The sequence below is a fragment of the Saccopteryx leptura genome, chromosome 3 (genome assembly GCF_036850995.1).
Source record: "Saccopteryx leptura isolate mSacLep1 chromosome 3, mSacLep1_pri_phased_curated, whole genome shotgun sequence".
NCBI lineage: Eukaryota > Metazoa > Chordata > Mammalia > Chiroptera > Emballonuridae > Saccopteryx > Saccopteryx leptura.
This window is the reverse complement of record NC_089505.1, coordinates 255,092,409-255,114,351: the sequence shown is the minus strand read 5'-3', so window position 1 is coordinate 255,114,351 and position 21,943 is coordinate 255,092,409. Positions and strand designations below refer to the sequence as shown.

General features: G+C 37.2%; 1 protein-coding gene across 7 annotated transcripts in view; it reads left to right on the top strand.

The window, feature by feature from the left end:
- Positions 1-21,943, top strand: part of EHBP1 (EH domain binding protein 1) — a 571,353-nt gene that overhangs the window by 453,293 nt on the left and 96,117 nt on the right. For all 7 annotated transcript variants that reach the window (XM_066378173.1, XM_066378175.1, XM_066378171.1 and 4 more), the window contains 2 exons: positions 6,990-7,889; positions 11,461-11,604. In XM_066378173.1, coding sequence (XP_066234270.1) covers positions 6,990-7,889; positions 11,461-11,604 — 1,044 coding nt within the window. The remainder of the gene's footprint in view (positions 1-6,989; positions 7,890-11,460; positions 11,605-21,943) is intronic.

Genomic DNA, 21,943 nt, shown 5'->3' with positions numbered 1-21,943 from the left:
ATCTTTAAAAAATCTATATAATTTTCTTTAAAGAAATCACTTTTATGGTGGGCATGCTGCAAAGTAAGTCATTCTCATGAAATATTTTTTGTATAATTTTAGAGAGCTTATGTCTAACAAAGTGAAATACCTTATTTGTCATCAATTAAATAATATCTTTAGCCTGACCAGGCGGTGGCGCAGTGGATAGAGCGTTGGACTGGGATGCGGGAGGACCCAGGTTCGAGACTCCAAGGTCGCCAGCTTGAGCACAGGCTCATCTGGTTTGAGCAAAGGCTCACCAGCTTGGACCCAAGGTCTCTGGCTTGAGCAAGGGGTTACTCAGTCTGCTGAAGGCCCACGGTCAAGGCACATATGAGAAAGCAATCAATGAACAGCTAAGATATCACAATGCTCAATGAAAAACATCTCTCTCCATTCCTGTCTGTCCCTGTCTGTCCTTCTCTCTGACTTTCTCTCTGTAAAAAAAAATATATATATGTCTTTAGTCATGGCCAGTTGGTTCAGTGGATAGAGCATCAGCCTGGCATGAGGACATCCTCAATTTCATCCCCGGTCAGGGCACACATGAGAAACAACCATCTGTTTATCTTCCCCTCTTGAAGCCAGAGGCTCAGTTGATTCGAGTCAGCCCTGGGCACTGAGGATAACTCAGTTGGTCCGATTGCTGGCTTCAGGTGCTGAGGATAGCTTGGTTGATTTGAGCCCCAAATGTTGCTGATGGATCCTGGGCGAGGTGCATGCGGGAGTCTTATCTCCCTTCCTCTCACTTAAAAATAATAATAATAATAATTTTCAGATATGACACTTCTTTACCTGCATAATTTTGCATTTGAATAAAATGCTAAGCTAATTTAAAAGCTGATAAAAGCAATATGTCATTTTTATAAAGTGAAGCTTTCAGATTATTTTGAAATTTTGAAAGCATTATTGATTTTACATATATGTTGAATTTTTTTTTTTTACAGAGACAGAGAGTCAGAGAGAGGGATAGGCAGGGACAGACAGACAGGAACGGAGAGATGAGAAGCATCAATCATTAGTTTTTTTTCGTTGCTCATTGTAACACCTTAATTGTTCATTGATTGCCTTCTCATATGTGCCTTGACTGTGGGCCTTCAGCAGACCGAGTAACCCCTTGCTTGAGCCAGCGACCTTGGGCTCAAGCTGGTGAGCTTTTTGCTCAAACCAGATGAGCCCTCGCTCAAGCTGGTGACCTCGGGGTCTCGAACCTGGGTCTTCTGCATCCCAGTTCGATGCTCTATCCACTGCACCACCGCCCGGTCAGGCTATATATTGAATTTTTATAAAAATGTATTTGAAACACACTGATGACAATTGTGGAGAAGCAAGATCTCAAATGTTCCTGAAGAAGGACAGTTTTGCAGCTTTTTTAATGCATTTGAAATTAAGGAGGGAACATAAGGAAGATTAACAGGAAGATAGGAGAAAGCAAGGTGAGGATTGGGTTACCAGATAGTTAAAAAGGTTATGTGCTCTCATTAAGGTGGTTTCATTTATTTCAAAGGTCTATTAACTAGATACACAGAATCAGTGAACAGGTCTTGCTTAAGGAAAAAATAAACCTTTTACTAAAGTTATATGCCTGGGGCATGGCTACCCACAATGCTCTGTTAACAATTTATGATCAGATCACCCTGTGAGGTAACTTTCTATAGAACCTCATTTTTGTCCACAATTCTGAAACCCTTTTGGTAATAATCCTAAGGATTCACTGATGATGAACCTTTTAGTCAGATAATATGGGTGGTCTCACAGCTCTAGGTGGGCCCTTTCCTAGGAACTCTCAGTATCATCATCCTGTTGAAACGGTGGACCAATACTGTAACCATGGAATATGAGTTGAGGTCAGATTTTACCCAGAAGGAAAGAGTAGGTAGAAGGTAGTCAGGTATTATAGCCTTCATTGTGAAAAAACACTCTGGATCATTTCTGTTCCACAAGCTATCATGGTCCAAGTTTTGCCTCCTTTCTGTTTTTGTGTATTTGGCATCTAGTATAACATTTACAAAAACCTTAAAAAGAGTATTAACAATTACCTTGTGCATCTTCAGTAATCATAAACAATTTAGACTATATAAAAAACAAGTATAACTAATTATGGCTAATATATTAGCAGACAGGTAAAAACAGAACAGCTGCTGAGTTCAGCATCAGTCTGTACATATATAGGCTTTGTTGATGTCTTGGGACAGTGAAACAGCATGACTCCCCGTTCTGTCTTCTTTCAGACTGGCTTGTCCAGTCTATTGGTACCATGACTCAGCTCACCTCCTTTCTTTTCCTTTGACTTTTGAAGTTCTTAAAACATCAAGTTGTGCTCAGCATTAAACTAAGAACCAAGCCTCAGGTGACTCCAGGTGTGGGGTCGTTTCCTTAATTAATAAACATTTACTTTCTTGGCTGCAAACTCCTGTTTGCACTTGATTGCGCTTAGATGTGTACAGGTAAATGAACGCCTTTAATTTGGTAACAATAGCTGTCTACTGCTGATGTCAGAGGCTTCTCATCGGTCCATTGTAGGCAGAAGTGTGTGTCAGAGACAGAGGTAGATATCCATTCGTGATTAAGCTCCTTATCCCTTCCATTGAAGTTGGAGAGTATCTTTTATTTGATGTCCTTTTCCAATAAATAAAATGTAGCAGTCAATGACCTTTAAAGTTTTTTTTTAATCTCCTGAGAGCTCCCTCTGAAAGGAAGTAGTTACCAACTTGGCATTTTCTTAAAGTGACTCTCTCAAACCTTGGCAATAATGCGTAACATATATCTATCTGTTCAGTAATGTCAGCTCATAAATTACTTCATCTAATTTATGTCCAGCTTAAATGAATTATGATGCATGAAGGAATAAAAAAAAGTGGGGGGTATGCCAGGGAGCCTGGAAGACCCAAGCAGCTGTCTTGGTTTTCTCAGGGCCCTATTTGATTTAAAACCATTGTTTACCTGTACAAGACAGCCTAAAGGTTTTTCATCACTTATTTTACAGTGCTTCCCATGTAATTTAACATTAAAACCAAAATCTTTGAGGTGTTCTATGGGCTCTTCTGAAATACCACAAAGTTATTCCTCCATATATTAAGATTTTAACCCTTAAGACTCCAATTTCTATTAAAAACATAGAAGTCAAATTTATGAAGACATTTTATAACCTCAATAAACATATTTCATAGACATTAAAGCCAATTATTAACATGGACTTATTTTTGTAAAATCTGGGTAAACTATAATGTCAATAACTCAAAAGACAAGTTTACTTTTAAAAAGTCTGTTTTACTTAAACCAATAAAATTAAACTAGCTTTAATTTACTAAAGATTAATATTAGACCACCTGACTTTAAAAGTATTCTTGTTGCCTGGCCAGGTAGTGGCTCAGTGGATAGAACATTGGACTGGGACACAGAGGACCCAGGTTCAAAACCCCGAGGTCGCCAGCTTGAGTGTGGGCTCACCAGCTTGAGCATGGGGTCGCTGGCTTGAGCTCAAAGGTCACTGGCTTGAAGCCCAAGGCTGCTGGCTTGAGCCCAAGGTCGCTGGCTTGAGCAAGGGATCACTCGCTTTGCTGCAGCCCCCCAGTCAAGGCATATATGAGAAAGCAGTCAAGGGACCACTAAGGAAACTAAGGAGCCGCAATGAAGAATTGATGCTGCTGATTTCTCTCCCTTTCTGTCTCTCTGTTCCTATCCGTCCCTCTCTCTCTCTGTCACAAAAGAAATATATATATATATTCTTGTTAATTTCTGTATTTCTAAGAATATTAGAATAACCAATCCCACCTGACCTGTGGTGGCTCAGTGAATAAAGCATCGGCCTGGAATGCTTAAGTCGCTGGTTTAAACCCAGGCTTGCATGGTCAAGGCATATGCAAAAAGCAACTATGAGTTGATGCTTCCCGCTTCTCCGCCCCCAGCCTCCCCCTCTCTTTCCCTCTCCTCTCTCTAAAAATCTTTAGAATACTCAATCCTTACAAGCATTTGCCTTCAATTTTAACAAATTATAAGTAGAAAATTATCTAACATTTACAGTATACATATGTAGACACACACAGAGACACAAATATAGACTTTTAGCCATGAGAAAAACTCATTAATTTATAAAACAAGAGTTGTGTACTGGGCAGTTAGACAGACATGTGTAGCGTAGGAACAATAGGCCAACTACTGAAGTTCAACAGGGTAGAGAGCCCCAGATAACTTGCAATGGACGAAACTTGGGTGGGGCCTTGCCCCCAGAGGGATCTTTCCTCTCCTGATTATCGCTGATCATAAGGTTTAGACCTCCTGACCTTCCATATTGCTGGTCATTTGGTTTGGACCCTCCCCTGACCACTCCTCCCCTGGCATATCCCCAGCCATGTGGTAGACCCCCATAGAGGAGGAACTTAGTTATATATTTTTAAAAGAATAAGGCTTAAGTCATAATTATTTTTTTTCAGAACTATAATAATGATGAGCATAGCTTGGATTTACATATTACTACATAGAGGGGAATATCCCATTAAAATTTTTTCCCAGTTAGAACTTCCAGGGCAGATAATCATAGCTTTTTGAAAGGATTTTAATTTTGATATTTCTATTCATTGTACAACTCAATAAATAATTGTTGTACAGTTTTTTTTGTTTGTTTGTTTGTTTTTGTCGCTTTACAACTTCTTACCTGATACCTACATCGAGTATCAGTTGCTACCTGCAGATTTATTTCCGGCTTCACACGATTCTTCCTTATAACCCCATCTGCCCTTGATTTGACTTAAAGCAGCACAAAAACAATGCTTATGTCTTAAGTTCCATGCAGCTGTACAATACAACTGGCAGTGACTCCTTCTTACCAATTAAATAACATCTGGGAGTGAATATGACAATTTTCTTTCCAAGACGTTTTTTCTCCACACACAAGCAGCTAAAAAGATAGCAGGTGATTGACCATAGCAGAAGAAGTTAACCTATGAGAAGAGTGTTTTATAAAGTCTTGACCTCGCTTACAAGAAAACTGGTTTGTTTTTAAATTTTTTTTTAGTGCAATTAGTATGCATAGAATGAATTGCTACATGAAGCAGAACACCAGCAGGAGATTCCCCACAAGGAAGTTAATCATTTTCCCAGGTCTGAATAAAAAAAAGGTATTTACCTGTGACATCTAATCTTAACCAGTATGTCAATGTTCTAGATAATTGGGAAATGTTTAGAATACTGCCTGTGGTGCTTTTCCTGATGGTCTGCTATTGATGTCTGTCAATCAGGTTAAGACACATGAGGAAGAAAATGACTTTAATTTTCCTAAAACCTGTAAAATAACAAACAGGCCTAAACATGCACACCAACTGACCAATGCTCTCAAGTAAATATTTTGAGGTACCTATATTATGAAATATAGTGCTGTGAAAATCAAAGAGGTTCTACTATCTCAACTTTTCATTTTCTTTCAACTTATTGCACAGCATTTATTAAAGTACAAGAAGAACACAAGACAGGTATTAAATTCAAAGGTAGAAATGCACTTTAACATTTAAGTACAAAAGACTGATTTCTTCTGAATTGTTACATGATTTCCTAACTTTTTTTAAAGAAAACTTTGAGTTATGAGCCTATATCTAGGTTGTTACAAAGACTAAATATTTTATATTTCAAAGCAAGAATATAACTAGAGGGTTCTTACTTTTTCCAAGAGTATATCTAAACCTTTAGCCATATTTTTAATGCTTCCTAGCAACACAATGATGTTTTCAAGAATTAGGTCAGGATACTGATAATTAATTGTAAATTGAGATACAGCTTTGATTCTTTTACTATTATTATTAAGTGAGAGGCAGGGAGGCAGACACATAGACTCCCATATGTGCCCTAACCAGAATCCACCCTTCAAGCCCCCTACGGGGCAATGCTCTGCCCATCTGGGACCACAGCTCTGCTACTCGGCAACCAAGCTATTTTTAGCACGTGAGGGGAGGCCATGGAGCCAACCTCAGTGCTCTGGGACTAGCTTGCTCGAACCTTTTGAGTAGTGGCTGTGGGAGGGTAAGAGAGAGAGAAAAAGGGGAAGGGGTAGAGAAGAAGATGGTCACTTCTGTGTGCCCTGACCAGGAATTGAACCCAGAACTTCCACACACTGGACTCTCTACTGCTGAGCCAACTGGTCAGGGACAGCTTTGATTCTTCAAAACTAGAAAAACCTGATATGCCACAGTCACTTAAAGGCTAACAAAAATAGTAATACAATGCACTCTTCACATTCTCAATTAAGTTGTACTACTCAAAACATTTCATTTTTTCCAAAATGGATGAAGTAAAAATGAGTCACTCTTTTAATTATGAAAACCAATCTTAATTGGGCATTTAAAAAATGTTTCCATGTTTCTGAGCTTAAATGGCATTTTCTTGTATTTTATAATGGTAATCTATCTAGGAGTTAGTTCTTTTGGGATATCTAGCTGTATTTTTTCTTCATAAATCACTGCAGTTACATGACTGGAAGAGAGGTTGATAGGAATGGTAAAGCTCTAAATGAATTATTATACCTTAGTTCTTTATCTCAAAAAATTAATTCTAGGAATTTTTTGTTTTTATTTCCTTTTTCCTTATTTTATTTATTGAAAAAGATAATTTGTTAATAAGGAAATATTTTTCTCTTGTATTTACCCTACTTTTACAAGTTTATGACTTGGAATTTTGTTCAGCTCATGTAGTGTAATGTCAGTAGTGATGTCATCCTCCAATAATAACAACAATAGAAATCCAAGATTTTGGTATTTTTTGTTATGGTAACTTAATTTTATTTATTTTTAAACTTCTTTGAGGTCTAATTGACATATAACGTTTTATTAGTTTCAGGTATACAACATGATTCCATGTTTGTATACACTGTGAAATGATCCCCACATTAAGACTAGTTAACATCCATTATATTGCTGTTTTTAAAATGTCTGGATTATCTAAATTGTACAATATATCTTTTGTTTTTCCTTTCTTTGAAGGCATATGATGGATTTGCCAGCATAGGAATTTCCCGGTTATTGGAACCTTCTGATATGGTTTTATTAGCAATTCCTGACAAACTGACTGTTATGACTTATCTCTATCAAATAAGAGCACATTTCAGTGGCCAAGAACTAAATGTTGTTCATATAGAAGAAAACAGCAGTAAAAGCACATATAAAGTTGGAAACTATGAAACAGATACAAACAGTTCTGTGGATCAAGAAAAATTCTATGCAGAGCTTAGTGACCTGAAACAGGAGCCTGAACTTCAGCCTACCAGCGCAGCCGTGGACTCCTTATCACAGGACGACTCTGTATTTGTAAATGACAGTGGGGTTGGAGAGTCAGAAAGTGAACATCAGACTCCTGATGATCATCTTAGTCCAAGCACAGCCTCCCCTTACTCTCGCAGGACTAAAAGTGACACAGAACCCCAAAAGTCCCAGCAGAGCTCTGGAAGGACTTCAGGATCCCCTGACCCTGGAATATGTTATAATACAGATTCAACTCATGCACAAATTTTGTTAGGCAAGAAGAGAGTATCAAAAGCTGAGACTTTAGAATTAAGTGATTTATATGTTAGTGATACAAAGAAGGATGTGTCTCCACCCTTTATTTGTGAGGTGATGGGAGAGCAAAAACTTCAGACTTTAGACATCAGTAGTAACTTGGAGCCAGAAAAATTAGAGAATTCTAGACCCTTAGAAAGCAGATCAGATCCTGAATCACCTATCAAAAAACCAAGTTTATCTCCCACGTCCAAACTTGGGTATTCATACAATAGAGATGCAGATCTTGCGAAGAAGAAACGTACTTCCCTGAGGCAGACAGAGTCTGATCCAGATGCTGATAGAACCACTTTAAATCATTCAGATCATTCTGCAAAAACAGTCCAGGTAAGTAAGTTAGAATGATGAATACGTGTGTTATAATTAATAGTTATTCCAGTATTTTGTATCTTTCATATTCATAGAACACTTTAAAATGTTACAAATGATTTAAGGGAAAGTATAATTCCCGTTATAATAAAACTGAAATACACCTGCTCTTCATTTAAAGTTTATGATACATTTTAAACCTACAAATAAAGAAGGATAAGGAATGGTAGCTTTTCAAATCAAAATATTTATCTATAAAACTTTTATTGTAAGAATAAATAAAAGATATTTTAGTATTTCATTTACTAAGAATATTATTCTGAAATGTATAAAGACAAATATTTGCCATTTAAAGCATTTTCTTCAAATGTTTAGGTTGCATTGTAATTGGTATTTTCAATCCAGTTGAATTGAGTTGCCTAAATCATGGAAATCCTTTTGCTCCACAGTCTGTGCTCGTAAACTTTATGGTTATAATATCTCTGTTTTTTACTATAATAGCACTAAGAATAATCATAGCTCATATGTAAAGCAGTCAGCTTTACTGAAAGGCAATTTAGCAACATACACTGAAGTTCCTTAAAAATGTTTATCTCATGGATTCAACCTCCAGGAATTTTTCCTAAGATATTCAGAACTCTATAAAAGAATTTAGGTATAAAGATGTTAAAGCATTTTTTTATGATAGTGAAAAATTATAAACAACCTAAATATGCAATAATATAAGACAAGTTAAATAAAATATGATGCATTTATATTAATGAAATTCTAGGTATACAGTGTAAAATCATGTTTTCAAAAAAGATATTTAAGGACATGAGAAAGGCTCACAATAAAATACTAAGTGAAAAAAAGCATGAGTCTGCAGTCATCATCTCTGGGTACCAATATTGCTAAAAAAATTTTATTTTATTTTTAATTAGTTTTTTTAAATTTATTGATTTTAGAGAGAGAGAAGAAGGGGCAGAGAGAGAGAGAGAGAAACATCAATTTGTTCTACTTACTTATGCATTCATTGATTGATTCTTGTATGTACCCTGACTGGGGATCAAACCCACAACCTTGGCATATTGGGATGACTCTCTAACCAACTGAGCTACCCAATTAGGAACTTTATTTTTAATTTTTTAATTGAGGTATAATTGACATATAACATTATATTTGTATCAAGGTATACAACATAGTGATTCAATATTTGGAAACATTGAGAAATGATCACTACAATAAGCTTAGTTAAAATTTGTCACTCTGCATAGTTACAAAAATATTTTTCTTGTGATTAGAATTTTAAGATTTATTCACCATGCTGTATATTATATTCCCATGACTGATGTATAACTGGAAGTTTGTACCTTTTTGACGCCAGTCACCCATTTTACCCACCTCTCACTCCAGCCTCTCACACCACCAGTCTGTTCTCTTGGGGGGCGGGATTTTTCTGTTAGCTTTTAGATCCTACATGTAAGTGAAATCATATGGTATATATCTTCTTCTGTCTTAGTTCACTTACCTGAAGTAGAATTGCTAGATCAAATGATATTTTCATTTTTAATTTTTTGAAGATCCTCCTTACTGTTTTGTTTCTTTTTAATAGTGGCTGTACCAATTTACATTCCCACCAGCAGTAACAGAGGGTTTCCTTTTCTTCATATCCTTGCCAACACTCATTTCTTGTCTTTTTGATAATAGCCATTCTAACAGATAGAAGTTGATATCTCATTGTGGTTTTGATTTGCATTTTCCTGATAGTAAGTTGAGCATCTTGACATGTACCTTTGACGATCTATGTGTCTTCTTTGTGAAAATGTTCATATTTTGTTGGGATTTTTTTTTCTATTGAGTTATAATGAGCTCTCTGTATATTTTGGATATTAACTCCTTATTAGATATATGATTTGCAAATATTTACTCCCATTCAGTAGGTTACCTTTTCATTTTGTTAAGGGTCTTTTTTTGCCGTGCAGAAGGTTTTTAGTTTGATGTAGTCCAACTTACTCATTTTTGTTTTGTTGCCTTTGCTTTTGGTGTCAAACCCAAAACTAATAATAATAATAATAACCAAGACCAATATCAAGATGCTTATTACCAACTTCATTTTATTTTCAGGAGTTCTGTGGTTTCAAGTCTTACATTCAAGACTTTAATCCATTTTGAATTAATTTTTGTGTATGGTGTAAGTTTTTGTGTATTTGTGTAAGTTTCATTGTTTTGCATGTGTCTGTCTAGTTTTCTTAAAACCATTTATTGAAGAGACTATCCTTTCCCCACTTTATATTTTTGCCTTCTTTGTCACAAATCCATTGTCCATAAATGCATAGATTTATTTCTGGGCTCTCTGTTTTATAATATTGATTTATGTATCTTTCTATGCCAGTACCTTCTGTTTTGATTACTATAGCTTTGTAATAAGTTTTAAATCAGGGTGCTTGGTGCCTCCAATTAGTTTTATTTTTCTTCTTTTTATTTTTATATATTTTATAAAATTTCTATAATATGAATTGCATTTGTAATGAGAAAAAAATTTGTATTTATGAGCTTTAAAAACCAAAGGAGTTTTTTGCTATATCTCTGTAGCGGATTGAAATCCCTAAAGGAATGCAGAATCACAGTTTAGAGCTAGTGGGATCATAAAGATGATCTATTCTGAGTAATCACAAATTATAGAAATAGTGATATTTTAAAGATGATCTCCCCTCCTTTCAAGATAAGAAAATTGAGAGATTTTAAAAAACATAATGATAGTTAACATTTATCCAATGCTCAGTACATTATTCTAGTTCACTTAATCTTTACAATATACTATAAAAGTTGGTCTGTTTTTATTCTCGTTTTATAAATGAGGAAACTGAAGCTTAAATAGTTTGAGTAACTTGCCCATAGTTAAATGATGGAACTAATATTTGACTCCAGAGTTCTTAAATACCATGTAACAAAATATAGTATAGTTCTTAAGTGACCTGTTTAGTGTTAACATTGCTTATTATTAGTGGAAGAGGGATTAAGAGCCTGAGTTTTGGCTGTACATTCAGTGTCATTCAATTAATTCTGTCTGTTTTGGGGAAAGTGTTGATTTGTAACCAGTTTAAATGTAGTGACCAGTTTTATTCTATTATGTCTTATCAACATGAACTTAAAATCTATCATTATCACTTTTACATTTTAAGTGTATCTGTTGTTAATTTTTGTTTAATCCTCTTAAAACCTTGGGTGATGAAAATGTTCTGGAGTTAGGTAGTGTTGATGGTTCATGACTTTGTGAATATGCTAAAAACCACTGAATTGTACACTTAAGAAAAATCCTTCCTTGCTTAAGATTACAGAAAAAGGTTTAAAATTGTTATATTAAAATAGGAAAATCAAAAAGAGGTCCAGACATACTATATACAATAAATTTGTAATGAACTTTTGTATTATATCAAAGTAATAGGCTTACTGTTTATCACCTCTTCCTTGACCATGAATGATACCTATAATTGAACCCAAACTATTCTTATTGACAGGTTATAATAACCATTGATTAGTTTACAAATGTAGATTACATGCTTTTTTTTTTTTTCGAGGCTTCTAATTCTGTATCTTTGCTTTTAAGCAACGACTATTATCTCGACAAGAAGAACTTAAAGAAAGAGCAAGAGTTCTGCTTGAGCAAGCGAGAAGAGACGCAGCCTTGAAGGCAGGAAGCAAGCAGAACACCAGCACAGCCGCCACTCCCTGCAACAGGCAGCTAAGTGATGTGAGGGTTGTTGGTTTAAAAAAAACCTAGAAGTGGTTCATTGCAATCTTTGGGGACAGGGTACTGCTTTATTTACATTTTTGCTAAATTATCTTTCCACATACTTTATTAATTGTGGGTAATGTAACAACATTTATTGACCTTAAAGTTTCACTTGGAGGAACATGTTGTAATTATTTCTACACAGCAATGTTAACTACAAGGGAAAGTGAGATCATGGAATACTATTTCAACACATACCAGTACATGAATAATCATTTTTTGTTAATTTACATTTTATAATTTACTTGTACTTTAAGATTGTATTTTGTCCGTGGAAGTTGCCATATTTCTCCATGTATAAGATGTACTGTTTTTCGAAAAATTTGGGATCTAAAAATTGGGTGCATCTTATACAGTGGTTGTAGTCTTATTTTACTTGCATTTCCTACTTTTACACACTTGTTGTCCTTGCACTCATTGTTTCACACTTGTTACTGGTATATTACAGTAGGTTACATTTTGCCATGTTCTCCCCAGAAATGGCTCAGAAAAGATTTTCATACAGTGCTGAATTCAAGTTAAAAGTGATTCAGTTTGCAAAAGTGAATGGAAATCGTGCTGCTGAACGTAAGTTTGGTCCTCCTCCAACTGAGAAATCAATCTGAGACTGGCTACAGGTAGAAGAAACCCTGCTGAAAATGCCATGGCAGAAAGAAGCTATGAGAGGCAAGTCAGCAAAATGGCCTGATTTAGAGAGGGAATTGAAGATATGGATTGAAGAGCAAAGGGCAATTGGAATTCCTTTGTCCACAAAGATGGCTCAGCATGAGGCAAGAAGTATCGCTGATGCAAAAGACATTACTGATTTCAAAGGAAGACACAATTGGTGCTTCAGGTTCATGAAACGGAATGGACTAACCATGCGTACACACACCAGACTTGCCCAAAAGATGCCTGAAAGCTGCCAGCAGAAGATCCTTGAATTTCATCGTTTTGTCATTCAATGTCAGAAGACACATCACTTTGAGTTGGGACAGATTGCAAATATGGACACAGTCCCCGTTCAATTTGATGTCCCAGGTAACAGATCTGTTGATAAGAAGGAAGTGAAAACTAACTGTGAAGACAAGTAGACGTGAAAAGAGCCGTTATACAGTTGTTCTAGCTTGTTGTGCCCATGAACCAAGCTGCCTCCTATGCTGATTTTCAAACACAAAACAATGCCAAAAGGAGCAATTCCTTGAGGAGTGATTGTCCATGTTCATGACAAGGGTTGGATGGACCAGGATGGGATGAAGATCTGGTTTAAGAAAGTTTGGAGAAGGAGACCAGGTGGACTCTTACATGAACCTGTCCTATAGGTGCTTGATCAGTTCAGGGCGCACATAACAAAAAACACAAAGATTGCTGCAGAGCAACAAACAAAACTTGCTGTCATACCTGGAGGTTTGACACCCAGCTTCAACCACTTGATTTCAGCATTAGCAAACTCTTCAAAGCTGCCATGAGAGATGAATGGAACCAGTGGATGAAGTTTTCTGGGGACCATTTGACACAAGCAGGAAGGGGGAAGAAACCAACTATAGGAGAAGTTTGTATTGGGTGAAAAGATCCTCGAATAATATCAAGATTGAGATTGTTGTCAAGTCTTTTAACCCTTTGAGTAGTGAGTTTTTTTCTTGCTTGCTAACCCCCGGGAGTGAGTTTTCTTTCAAAAAATGAAATTAGTTCCAGTTCCAGTTTTATTAACTTAAAGTCATGTTTGTTTGATAACCAATATATGGAAAAAAGAAGAACATACTTTTGCCTTTTTTAATGTTTCCTTACACATTTTTTTGTTTTTACAGAGACAGAGTCAGAGAGAGGGATAGACAGGGACAGACAGACAGGAATGGAGAGAGATGAGAAGCATCAATCATTAGTTTTTCATTGCACGTTGCAACACCTTAGTTGTTCATTGATTGCTTTCTCATATGTGCCTTGACTGTGGGGCTACAGCAGACCGAGTAACCCCTTGCTCGAGCCAGCGACCTTGGGTCCAAGCTGGTGAGCTTTGCTTAAACCAGATGAGCCTGCACTCAAGCTGGTGACCTCAGGGTCTCAAACCTGGGTCCTCCACATCCCATCCAGTGCTCTGTCCACTTCGCCACCACCTGGTCAGGCGACTTACACATTTTTAAATTAAAAATTGTTGTTACGATCGTACTCTGGATGGTCAGGAGGCACGAGGACGTACATGAATGTTCATACTAATGAAAGGGTTAAGAAGTGTGGCATTTCAAATGCCATAGATGGCCTGACCTGTGGTGGCGCAGTGGGTAAAAACATCGACCTGGAACACTGAGGTCACCAGTTCAAAACCCCAGGCTTGCCTGGTCAAGGCACATATGGGAGTTGATGTTTCCTGCTCCTCCCTCTGTTCTTTCTATCTCTTTCCTCTCTCTGTCTCCTTCTCTCTCTGTGTATCCTCTCTCTAAAAAAATGAATAAATAAAATGTAAAAAATAAAAAATCAAATGCCATAGATGGAAGTGAGGATGAGGCAATATATGAAGACAGTGATTCGTCATCAAGACACAGGTGAGGACAAGCTAATGGATGGGAGTTTTGACAGTGATGATTTTATATGAGGTTTTTTGGGGTTTTTTTGTATTTTTCTGAAGCTAGAAACAGGGAGAGACAGTCAGACTCCCACATGCGCCCGACCAGGATCCACCCGGCACGCCCACCAGGGGCCACGCTCTGCCCACCAGAGGGCGATGCTCTGCCCCTCCGGGGCGTCGCTCTGCCGCGACCAGAGCCACTCTAGCGCCTGGGGCAGAGGCCAAGGAGCCATCCCCAGCGCCCGGGCCATCTTTGCTCCAGTGGAGACTTGGCTGCGGGAGGGGAAGAGAGAGACAGAGAGGAAGGAGGGGGCAGGGGTGGAGAAGCAAATGGGCGCTTCTCCTGTGTGCCCTGGCCAGGAATCGAACCCGGGTCCCCCGCACGCCAGGCCAACGCTCTACCGCTGAGCCAACCGGCCAGGGCCTATATGAGTTTTATGATGAATAAAACTTGAGTTTAATAACTTTATGTAATACATTTTTTTCAAATTTTGGGCCCCAAAATTAAGGTGCAGCTTATACATGGGAGTGGCTTATATATGAGGAAATACGGTAGTTTTGTTGGAAATATTAAAAAAATAATGATGCCTCTCATTTGTGGAATGCCTATCAAATAGTCCAGGTACCATAATAGATGTGTCACATAATATTTATTTATGTGTTTGTTTGTTTGCTTATAATTCAGTGAGAGGTGGGGAGGCAGAGAGACAAATTCCTGCATGTGCCCCTCCCGGGATCAACTTGACAAGCCCACTAGGTAGCAGTGCTCTGCTCATCTGGGGCGTTGCTCTGTTGCTCAGCAACCGAGCTCTTCTTAGCACCTGACGCAGAGGCCATGGAGCTATCTTCAGTGTCTGGGTCCAGCTTGCTCCTGTGGAGCCATGGCTGCAGGAAGGGAAGAGAGAATGAGAAAGAAAGTGGTGGGGGTGTGTAAAGCCAGCAGGCACAGCCAGGGCCACTATCACAGCCGCCTTCTGGCCCATGCAGGTTCGCATTGGATTCGGACAGTCGGTAAAGAAACCATGGAGCCAAAAACTGGTGGGCCATAGCCTTTAATCCTAGCTTGCACCCGGCGGGCAAGTAAAAATACACACTGGGCTCCAAAACCCAGTCACACTCAGTGCTCACAAAGCCACTGACTTATCCGAGTTTCCTAGAATCAAAGGTTTCTAGCTCACCAGCCTTATTTTCCTCAGTTCCCCATCATATTCCTTATCCCAGATACAAACTCTGTACAAACTGGCATCTCACTCAGCACTCCACCATCTTGGCTGCTTTTCCTGGCCTCCTCCACGTGGCCGCCTTCCGCTGCTGGCTCTACTTTCTCTGCTCTCTCATGCTAATCTCAGGAACCAAGGGCCCAAGCTCCCACTTCGTCCCCATTTTATAGTGTAGCAATCCAAACTCTTAATCCAATATACAAAACAGGGTAGTCTCTAATACAAAGTCACTTCTCTGAGGCATGATTGGATTGTACCGCCCTACAGCAAAAAGGGTAGGAAAGGCTTAATCCCAAAACCAAGCCCCAGGCTACAACAATTCTGCCTGCCTTTAGCCCACCCCAACACACATTAATATCACCTGGGCGACGGCATCTTTAACAAAGTGAGCATAATACATTTTATCTGCCCAACAGGGTGGAAAAGCAGAGGGGTGCTTCTCCTTTGTGACCTGACCAGGAATGGAACCTTGGACATCCATACACCAGATCGATGCTCTACCACTAAGCCAACTGGCTAGGGCCATATATTTTTTATTTTACTTAACCCCATGAAGAAGATTTTCAAACTACTTTCTAGATAGGAAAACTAAGGCTGATAGATAAGGTAATCTACACAAGGTTGCAAAGTCAGTAAATGATGAACCCAGCACTTGAACCCCAGCCTCATCAGACTTTAAAAATCAATGGTCTTTTCTATTATATACTGCTGCCTGTTAAACAACATTGTAATACGTATTTCTGTGTAGTGTTTCACAGATAGTAATTACCATATAGTAATAGAAGCCCTTAAATTTAAGCGCCATGAGCCTCTTCATGAATCTGAAAACTTAATGACAGCCCTGTCCTGCCAGTAAACTCACGTATACATAAAACTTCATGATCTTTTATTTTTTAATTATTATTTTTTTAGAACAGTTTTAAGGTTCACAGCAGAATTGAGGGGAAGGTACAGACATTTCTCTTATATCCCCTGTACCCACACATGCATAACCTTCCTACTAACAATACCTTCCACCACAGTGACACATTTTTTTACAACTGACAAACCCATATTAACACATTATAATCACCCAAAGTTCATAGTTTACATTATGGCTCACTGCTGGTGTCATATGAGTTTTTAAAAATGTATAATGACATGTATTCGTCATTATAGTATCATGTAGTATATTCATTACTCTAAAAATCCTCTGTGTTCCACATATTTATCTTTCCCATCCCCAACCCCTGCTAACCTGATAATTTTAGTATTTTCATGATTTTGCCTTTTGCAGAATGTTGTAGTTGTAACCTAGTGGTATATAGCCTTTTCTTGGCTTCTTTTACTTAGTTATATGCATTTGAGGTTTCTTCGTGTCTTTTTATGCCTTGATAGCTTATTTCTTTCATTTCTGAATGTACCACAGTTTATCCATTCACTTACTGAAGAACATCTTGATTGTTTCCAAGTTTTGGCAATTAGGAATAAAGCCATTATAATCATCCCTGTATTGGTCTGTTGTAGACATAAGTTTTCAACAACTTTGGGTAAATACCAAGTAGCACAATTGCTGGATTGTATGGTAAGAGTATGTTTAGTTTTATAAGAAATTGATGAACTACCTTCCAAAATGACTGTGCCATTTTGCATTCCCACCAGCAGTGAATGAGTTCTTTTGTTCCACCTCCTTGCCAGCATTTGGTGTTTTCAATGTTCTCAATTTTGGCCATTCTGATAGATGTGTAAGTAGTATCATTGTTTTGACTTCCCTGCAGACATGTGATATAGAGCATCTTTTGATATGCTTATTGGCCATCTTTAAATTTCCTTTGGAAGAAGTGTATGTTAAGGTCATTGGCCCATTTTAAAATTAAGTTGTTTGTTTTCTTACTGTTGAGTTTAACTCCTTTTTTTAAATCAGATATATCTTTTGCAGATATTTTTTCCCTGTCTGTGGCTTGTTTTCACTCTGTTTACATTGTCTTTTGTAGAGAAGAAGTTTTTAATTTTAATGAAATCCAATTTTTCCATTACCTTTCATGGATCATGCCTTTGACATTTTATCTAAAAAGGCATCAGCATACCCAAAATCATCTAGGTTTTCTCTTGTATCTTCTAGGAGTTTTATAGTTTTGTGTGTAACATTTAGGTTCACAGTCCATTTTGACATAATTTTGTGATAGGTGTAAGATCTGTATCTAGATTTACATTTTTGCATGTGGATATACAGTTGTTTCAGCACCAGTTGAAAACTATTTGCTCTATTATTTTGCTTTTGCTCCTTTGTCAAAGGTCAGTTGACTATATTTGTGGGGGTTTATTTCTGGACTTTCTGTTCTGTTTTACCCATCTATTTTTTCTCTTGCCAATACCAAAGTATCTTGATTAGTGTAGCTTTATGGTAAGTTTTTAAGTCAGGTAGTGTCAGTCCTCCAACTTTATTCTTCTCCTTCAGTATTGTATTTGCTATTCTGGGTGTTTTATCTCTCCATAAAATCTTTAGAATCAGTTTGGTGATATCTGTAAAATAACTTGTTGAGATTTTCGTTGAGATTGCATTGAATCTGTAGATAAGTTGGAAAAGCTCACAGCTTTACAATATTGGGTCTTTATATCCATATCATGAAATATTTCTCCATTTGCTCTTTGATTTCATTACCAGGATTTTATAGTATCCTTTATATAGATCTTATACATATTTTGTTAGGTTTATACCAAAGCATTTAATTGGGGGTGCCTAATGTAAATGATATTGTGTTTTTAATTTCAAATTTTACTTGTTAATGGTTGATATATGGTAATGCAATTGTCTTATATAACCTTGTATCCTACATTCTTGCTGTAGTTGTTTATTAGTTCCAGGAAAGTTTTTCTTTATTATTTTTTTCTATTTCTACATAGATGATCATGGCATCTATGAACAAAGGCAGTTTTATTTTTTCCTTCCCATTCATACTTTTTAAAATTCTTGTCAGATAACTTGTCTGACCTTGAGTTTGTTTTTCAGACTTCATGTCTTGACACAATAATTATTTTATTTTTAATAAAAAGGAATAGAATAGAATAGGAATAGAAAATACTAGAATTAATCATGCAGTAAACAGTATTTTTGTGTAAAACATTTTTGTTCAGTGGGTATGTGTGCTTAGTGGGTCTTGATATAAAAATGTTTTGTTTTGTTTTGTTTTTGCGACAGAGACAGATAGAGAGAGGACAGATAGGGACAGACAGACAGGAAGGGAGAGAGATGAGAAGCATCAATTCTTCATTGCAGCTCCTTTAGTCTCCTTAGTTGTTCATTGACTGCTTTTTCCTATGTGCCCTGACTGGGCTACAGCAGAGCAAGTGACCCCTTAAGCCAGTGACCTTGGGCTCAAACCAGCAACCTTTGGGCTCAAGCCAGTGACCATGGGGTCATGTCTGTGATCTCACGCACAAGCCAGCAACCCCACGCTCAACTTGGTGAGCCATGATCAAGCTGGGTAAACCTGCACTCAAGCTGGCAACCTCAGGGTTTCCAACCTGGGTCCTCTGTGTCCCAGTCCAATGCTCTATCCACTGCGCCACTGCCTGGTCATGCTAAAAAGGTATTTTTAACTGTGGTTCCTGATACAAATGTTTAAAAACCACTCATCTAAAGGGCCACATTTTTAAGGAAGAAATTTTGTAGCCTTTATGCCTATGTTTTAATGCCTAGCGTGTTACATCCGTTACTCATCATTTTGTTGATTTGGGACATTTGCCAGATACTGAGTGTCAACTGAGTATATTCAGAGAGACAGAAAAGACTTCCCTCATGGAGTTTATATGAGAGACAGATAATAATAAATAACTAAAAAGTTTGAAAAAACTGCATGAGCTAGTAAAAGATAATATGAGCAGGTAGGGGTTTCAATGATTTGAGAAGGGGACATTTAAATTAAGATTTGATGAATAAGAAGGATCAAGCCAAGTGAAGAGCCACAAAAGGAATATTCTTTCTAAATGGAAAGTTATTTTGTTGATATTTGTTTGTGATAAACTTTGTTTCATAATTCTTTAGGCTCTAAAAATATGGAAAACTTACAGTTTTATTTATTTATTTTTTTCATTTTTCCGAAGCTGGAAACGGGTAGGCAGTCAGACAGACTCCCGCATGCACCCGACCGGGATCCACCCGGCACGCCCACCAGGGGGCGATGTTCTGCCCCTCTGGGGCGTTGCTCAGTTGCATCCAGAGCCATTCTAGCGCCTGAGGCAGAGGCCACAGAGCCATCCCCAGTGCCCGGGCCATCTTTGCTCCAATGGAGCCTCGGCTGTGGGAGGGGAAGAGAGAGACAGAGAGGAAAGAGAGGAGGAGGGGTGGAGAAGCAGATGGACGCTTCTCCTGTGTGCCCTGGCTGGGAATCGAGCCCGGAACTCCTGCACACCAGGCCGATGCTCTACCGCTGAGCCAACCGGCCAGGGCCAGTTTTATATTTTTAAATTGTTGATTTAAAATTCATAATACCTGAGATTCAGTGATCTTTCTGCCAAGTAGATTTTTAAAAATTTGTCTATTTGCAAAATTTACATATACTAGTAATTATCATCTAATGTTTATTGAGCTCTGTGTGTCAATCAGGATTCAAGCACGTTTACATGGTTTTTCTCTTTCAGTTTCTACAATTATATAAATTAAGTGTTATCATACCTGTTTTACAGTTGAGAAAACTGACATACAAATTAATGAATTGCCCATCGTCAGCTTAATAGGAGAGCCAAGAATTAAATAATTCAACTTCAGAGATATTTTAAAAACATTATGCTGTATTTCTTTATTACTTATTTTCCTGATGTCCTTGTGAAATAGGACTATTTTGTCATTGTAGATATTAAGAAAATGAGTTTAGAAAGGGTGTTTAAATTTACGTAGGGATTCAGACAATGGCAAACTAGGTTTAGAATTCAAGTATCCTAACTTTTAAAGGCATTTATTTTCTCATTCAGGTTATTTACTACTTAAAACTTCAAAAATTATTTTATTGGTCATTTATTCTGTTTAAGGCACTAATGATTTTACTAGTTTTTCTTTACCAAATAAAACTTCAACTATATCAGCCTAATTTATTAGTGTACATTCAACATCAGAAGTCATTTGCTAAAACATCTATTATTCTATGTCCATGACATCTTACTAGATATAAAATATATATATCTTGGATGTTAAGAAGCATGATGCTGGTGATATTTGAGTTAGATACTGTTTTACACAATTGGTAACATGTAACTTGCCACACCTTGTAGAAAGCAACAAGACTTAATCAAGAAATACTCATCTTCCTTTACCTAATAATTTTACTAACGAAGATCAATATGCAGGTTTTCTCATAAAGTTATTTGTAATAGCAAAAATTATAAAATTGTAGTTGCTTGAAGTAGAGGAATGATCAGATAAATTTTGACTATATACTAGTTATGTAGCCATTAAAATTATCTATTCAATAAAGTTGAAAGAATGGTAATAGGACATAAAAAATCTTTACAATGTAATTTTGTACAAAACAAAATATGTAAAATAGTATCTGGCGTATGAACTCCATTTTGAAGAAATAGAGACTTTTCATATATGAATAGAAAGGGAAAGGAAGGGAAGAAAAATCAAAACCTAAGAGATAATATAACAAATGGCTTATTAAATGGTTTCTTTCCCATTGATCTTTCTGTTTTGAAAATATGACATATTAAAATAAATATTTTAGACTAGGAAAAATTTTGATAACCAAAGAAGATATTTTTACTAGATTTATTTTAGCATACCCAAGCAAACTTAACCATTTAAACTAATGTTCTTTCAGTATCTCTAAGGTGTGTGTGTGTATTTTTAAGGAGAGAGACCTAGAAAAAAAAACTCCACTTTTATAGTTGATGATACTAGTTTTTGCCAAGGTATGAAATATGTATAAATGACAGATTCAATAACAGCAGTCCTGTTCACCTTAAGGCATGAAATTGTCAATGACTGTTGTTTGAAATTGTTGAATAGTAATAATCATGGTATCTCACAAAATCTTATGGCTCCTTTGACTGCCACTACTGTGACTTGAGTTGATTGTCATATTCTTATATTAATTGTTATAGATCTTGTTTTTCCCAGAAAGAGCAGCTCCATACTGCATAGCTAGCAAGCTGCTTACCAGTCTGGTTACTTAGTTGCATTTGTTATCCACTTAACCCAAAGTTGTACTCTATTGCTTATAAAACTAGGCTTTAAACCAGGGGTCTCAAACTCAACTCAGCATGTGGGCCGCAGAGCAAGATCACAGCCGTTAGGCGGGCAGCGCTAGGTCTACAAAAGGCAACTGTTACGCAACACTTTTCAGTGTCACAAAACGACCAGAAACTGTAGTTCGCATCACAACTGCTCTTAACTAAGCTAATATCTAGCTAGGATGCTAGAGAAATGAAAAATACAAGTAGGCCCCTAGGCTTACTTAATTTTATCCAAAATATTTTGAACTTCGTGGATTAGTCTGCGGGCCGCACAAAATTGTTCGGAGGGCCGCGAGTTTGAGACCCCTGCTTTAAACGGTCC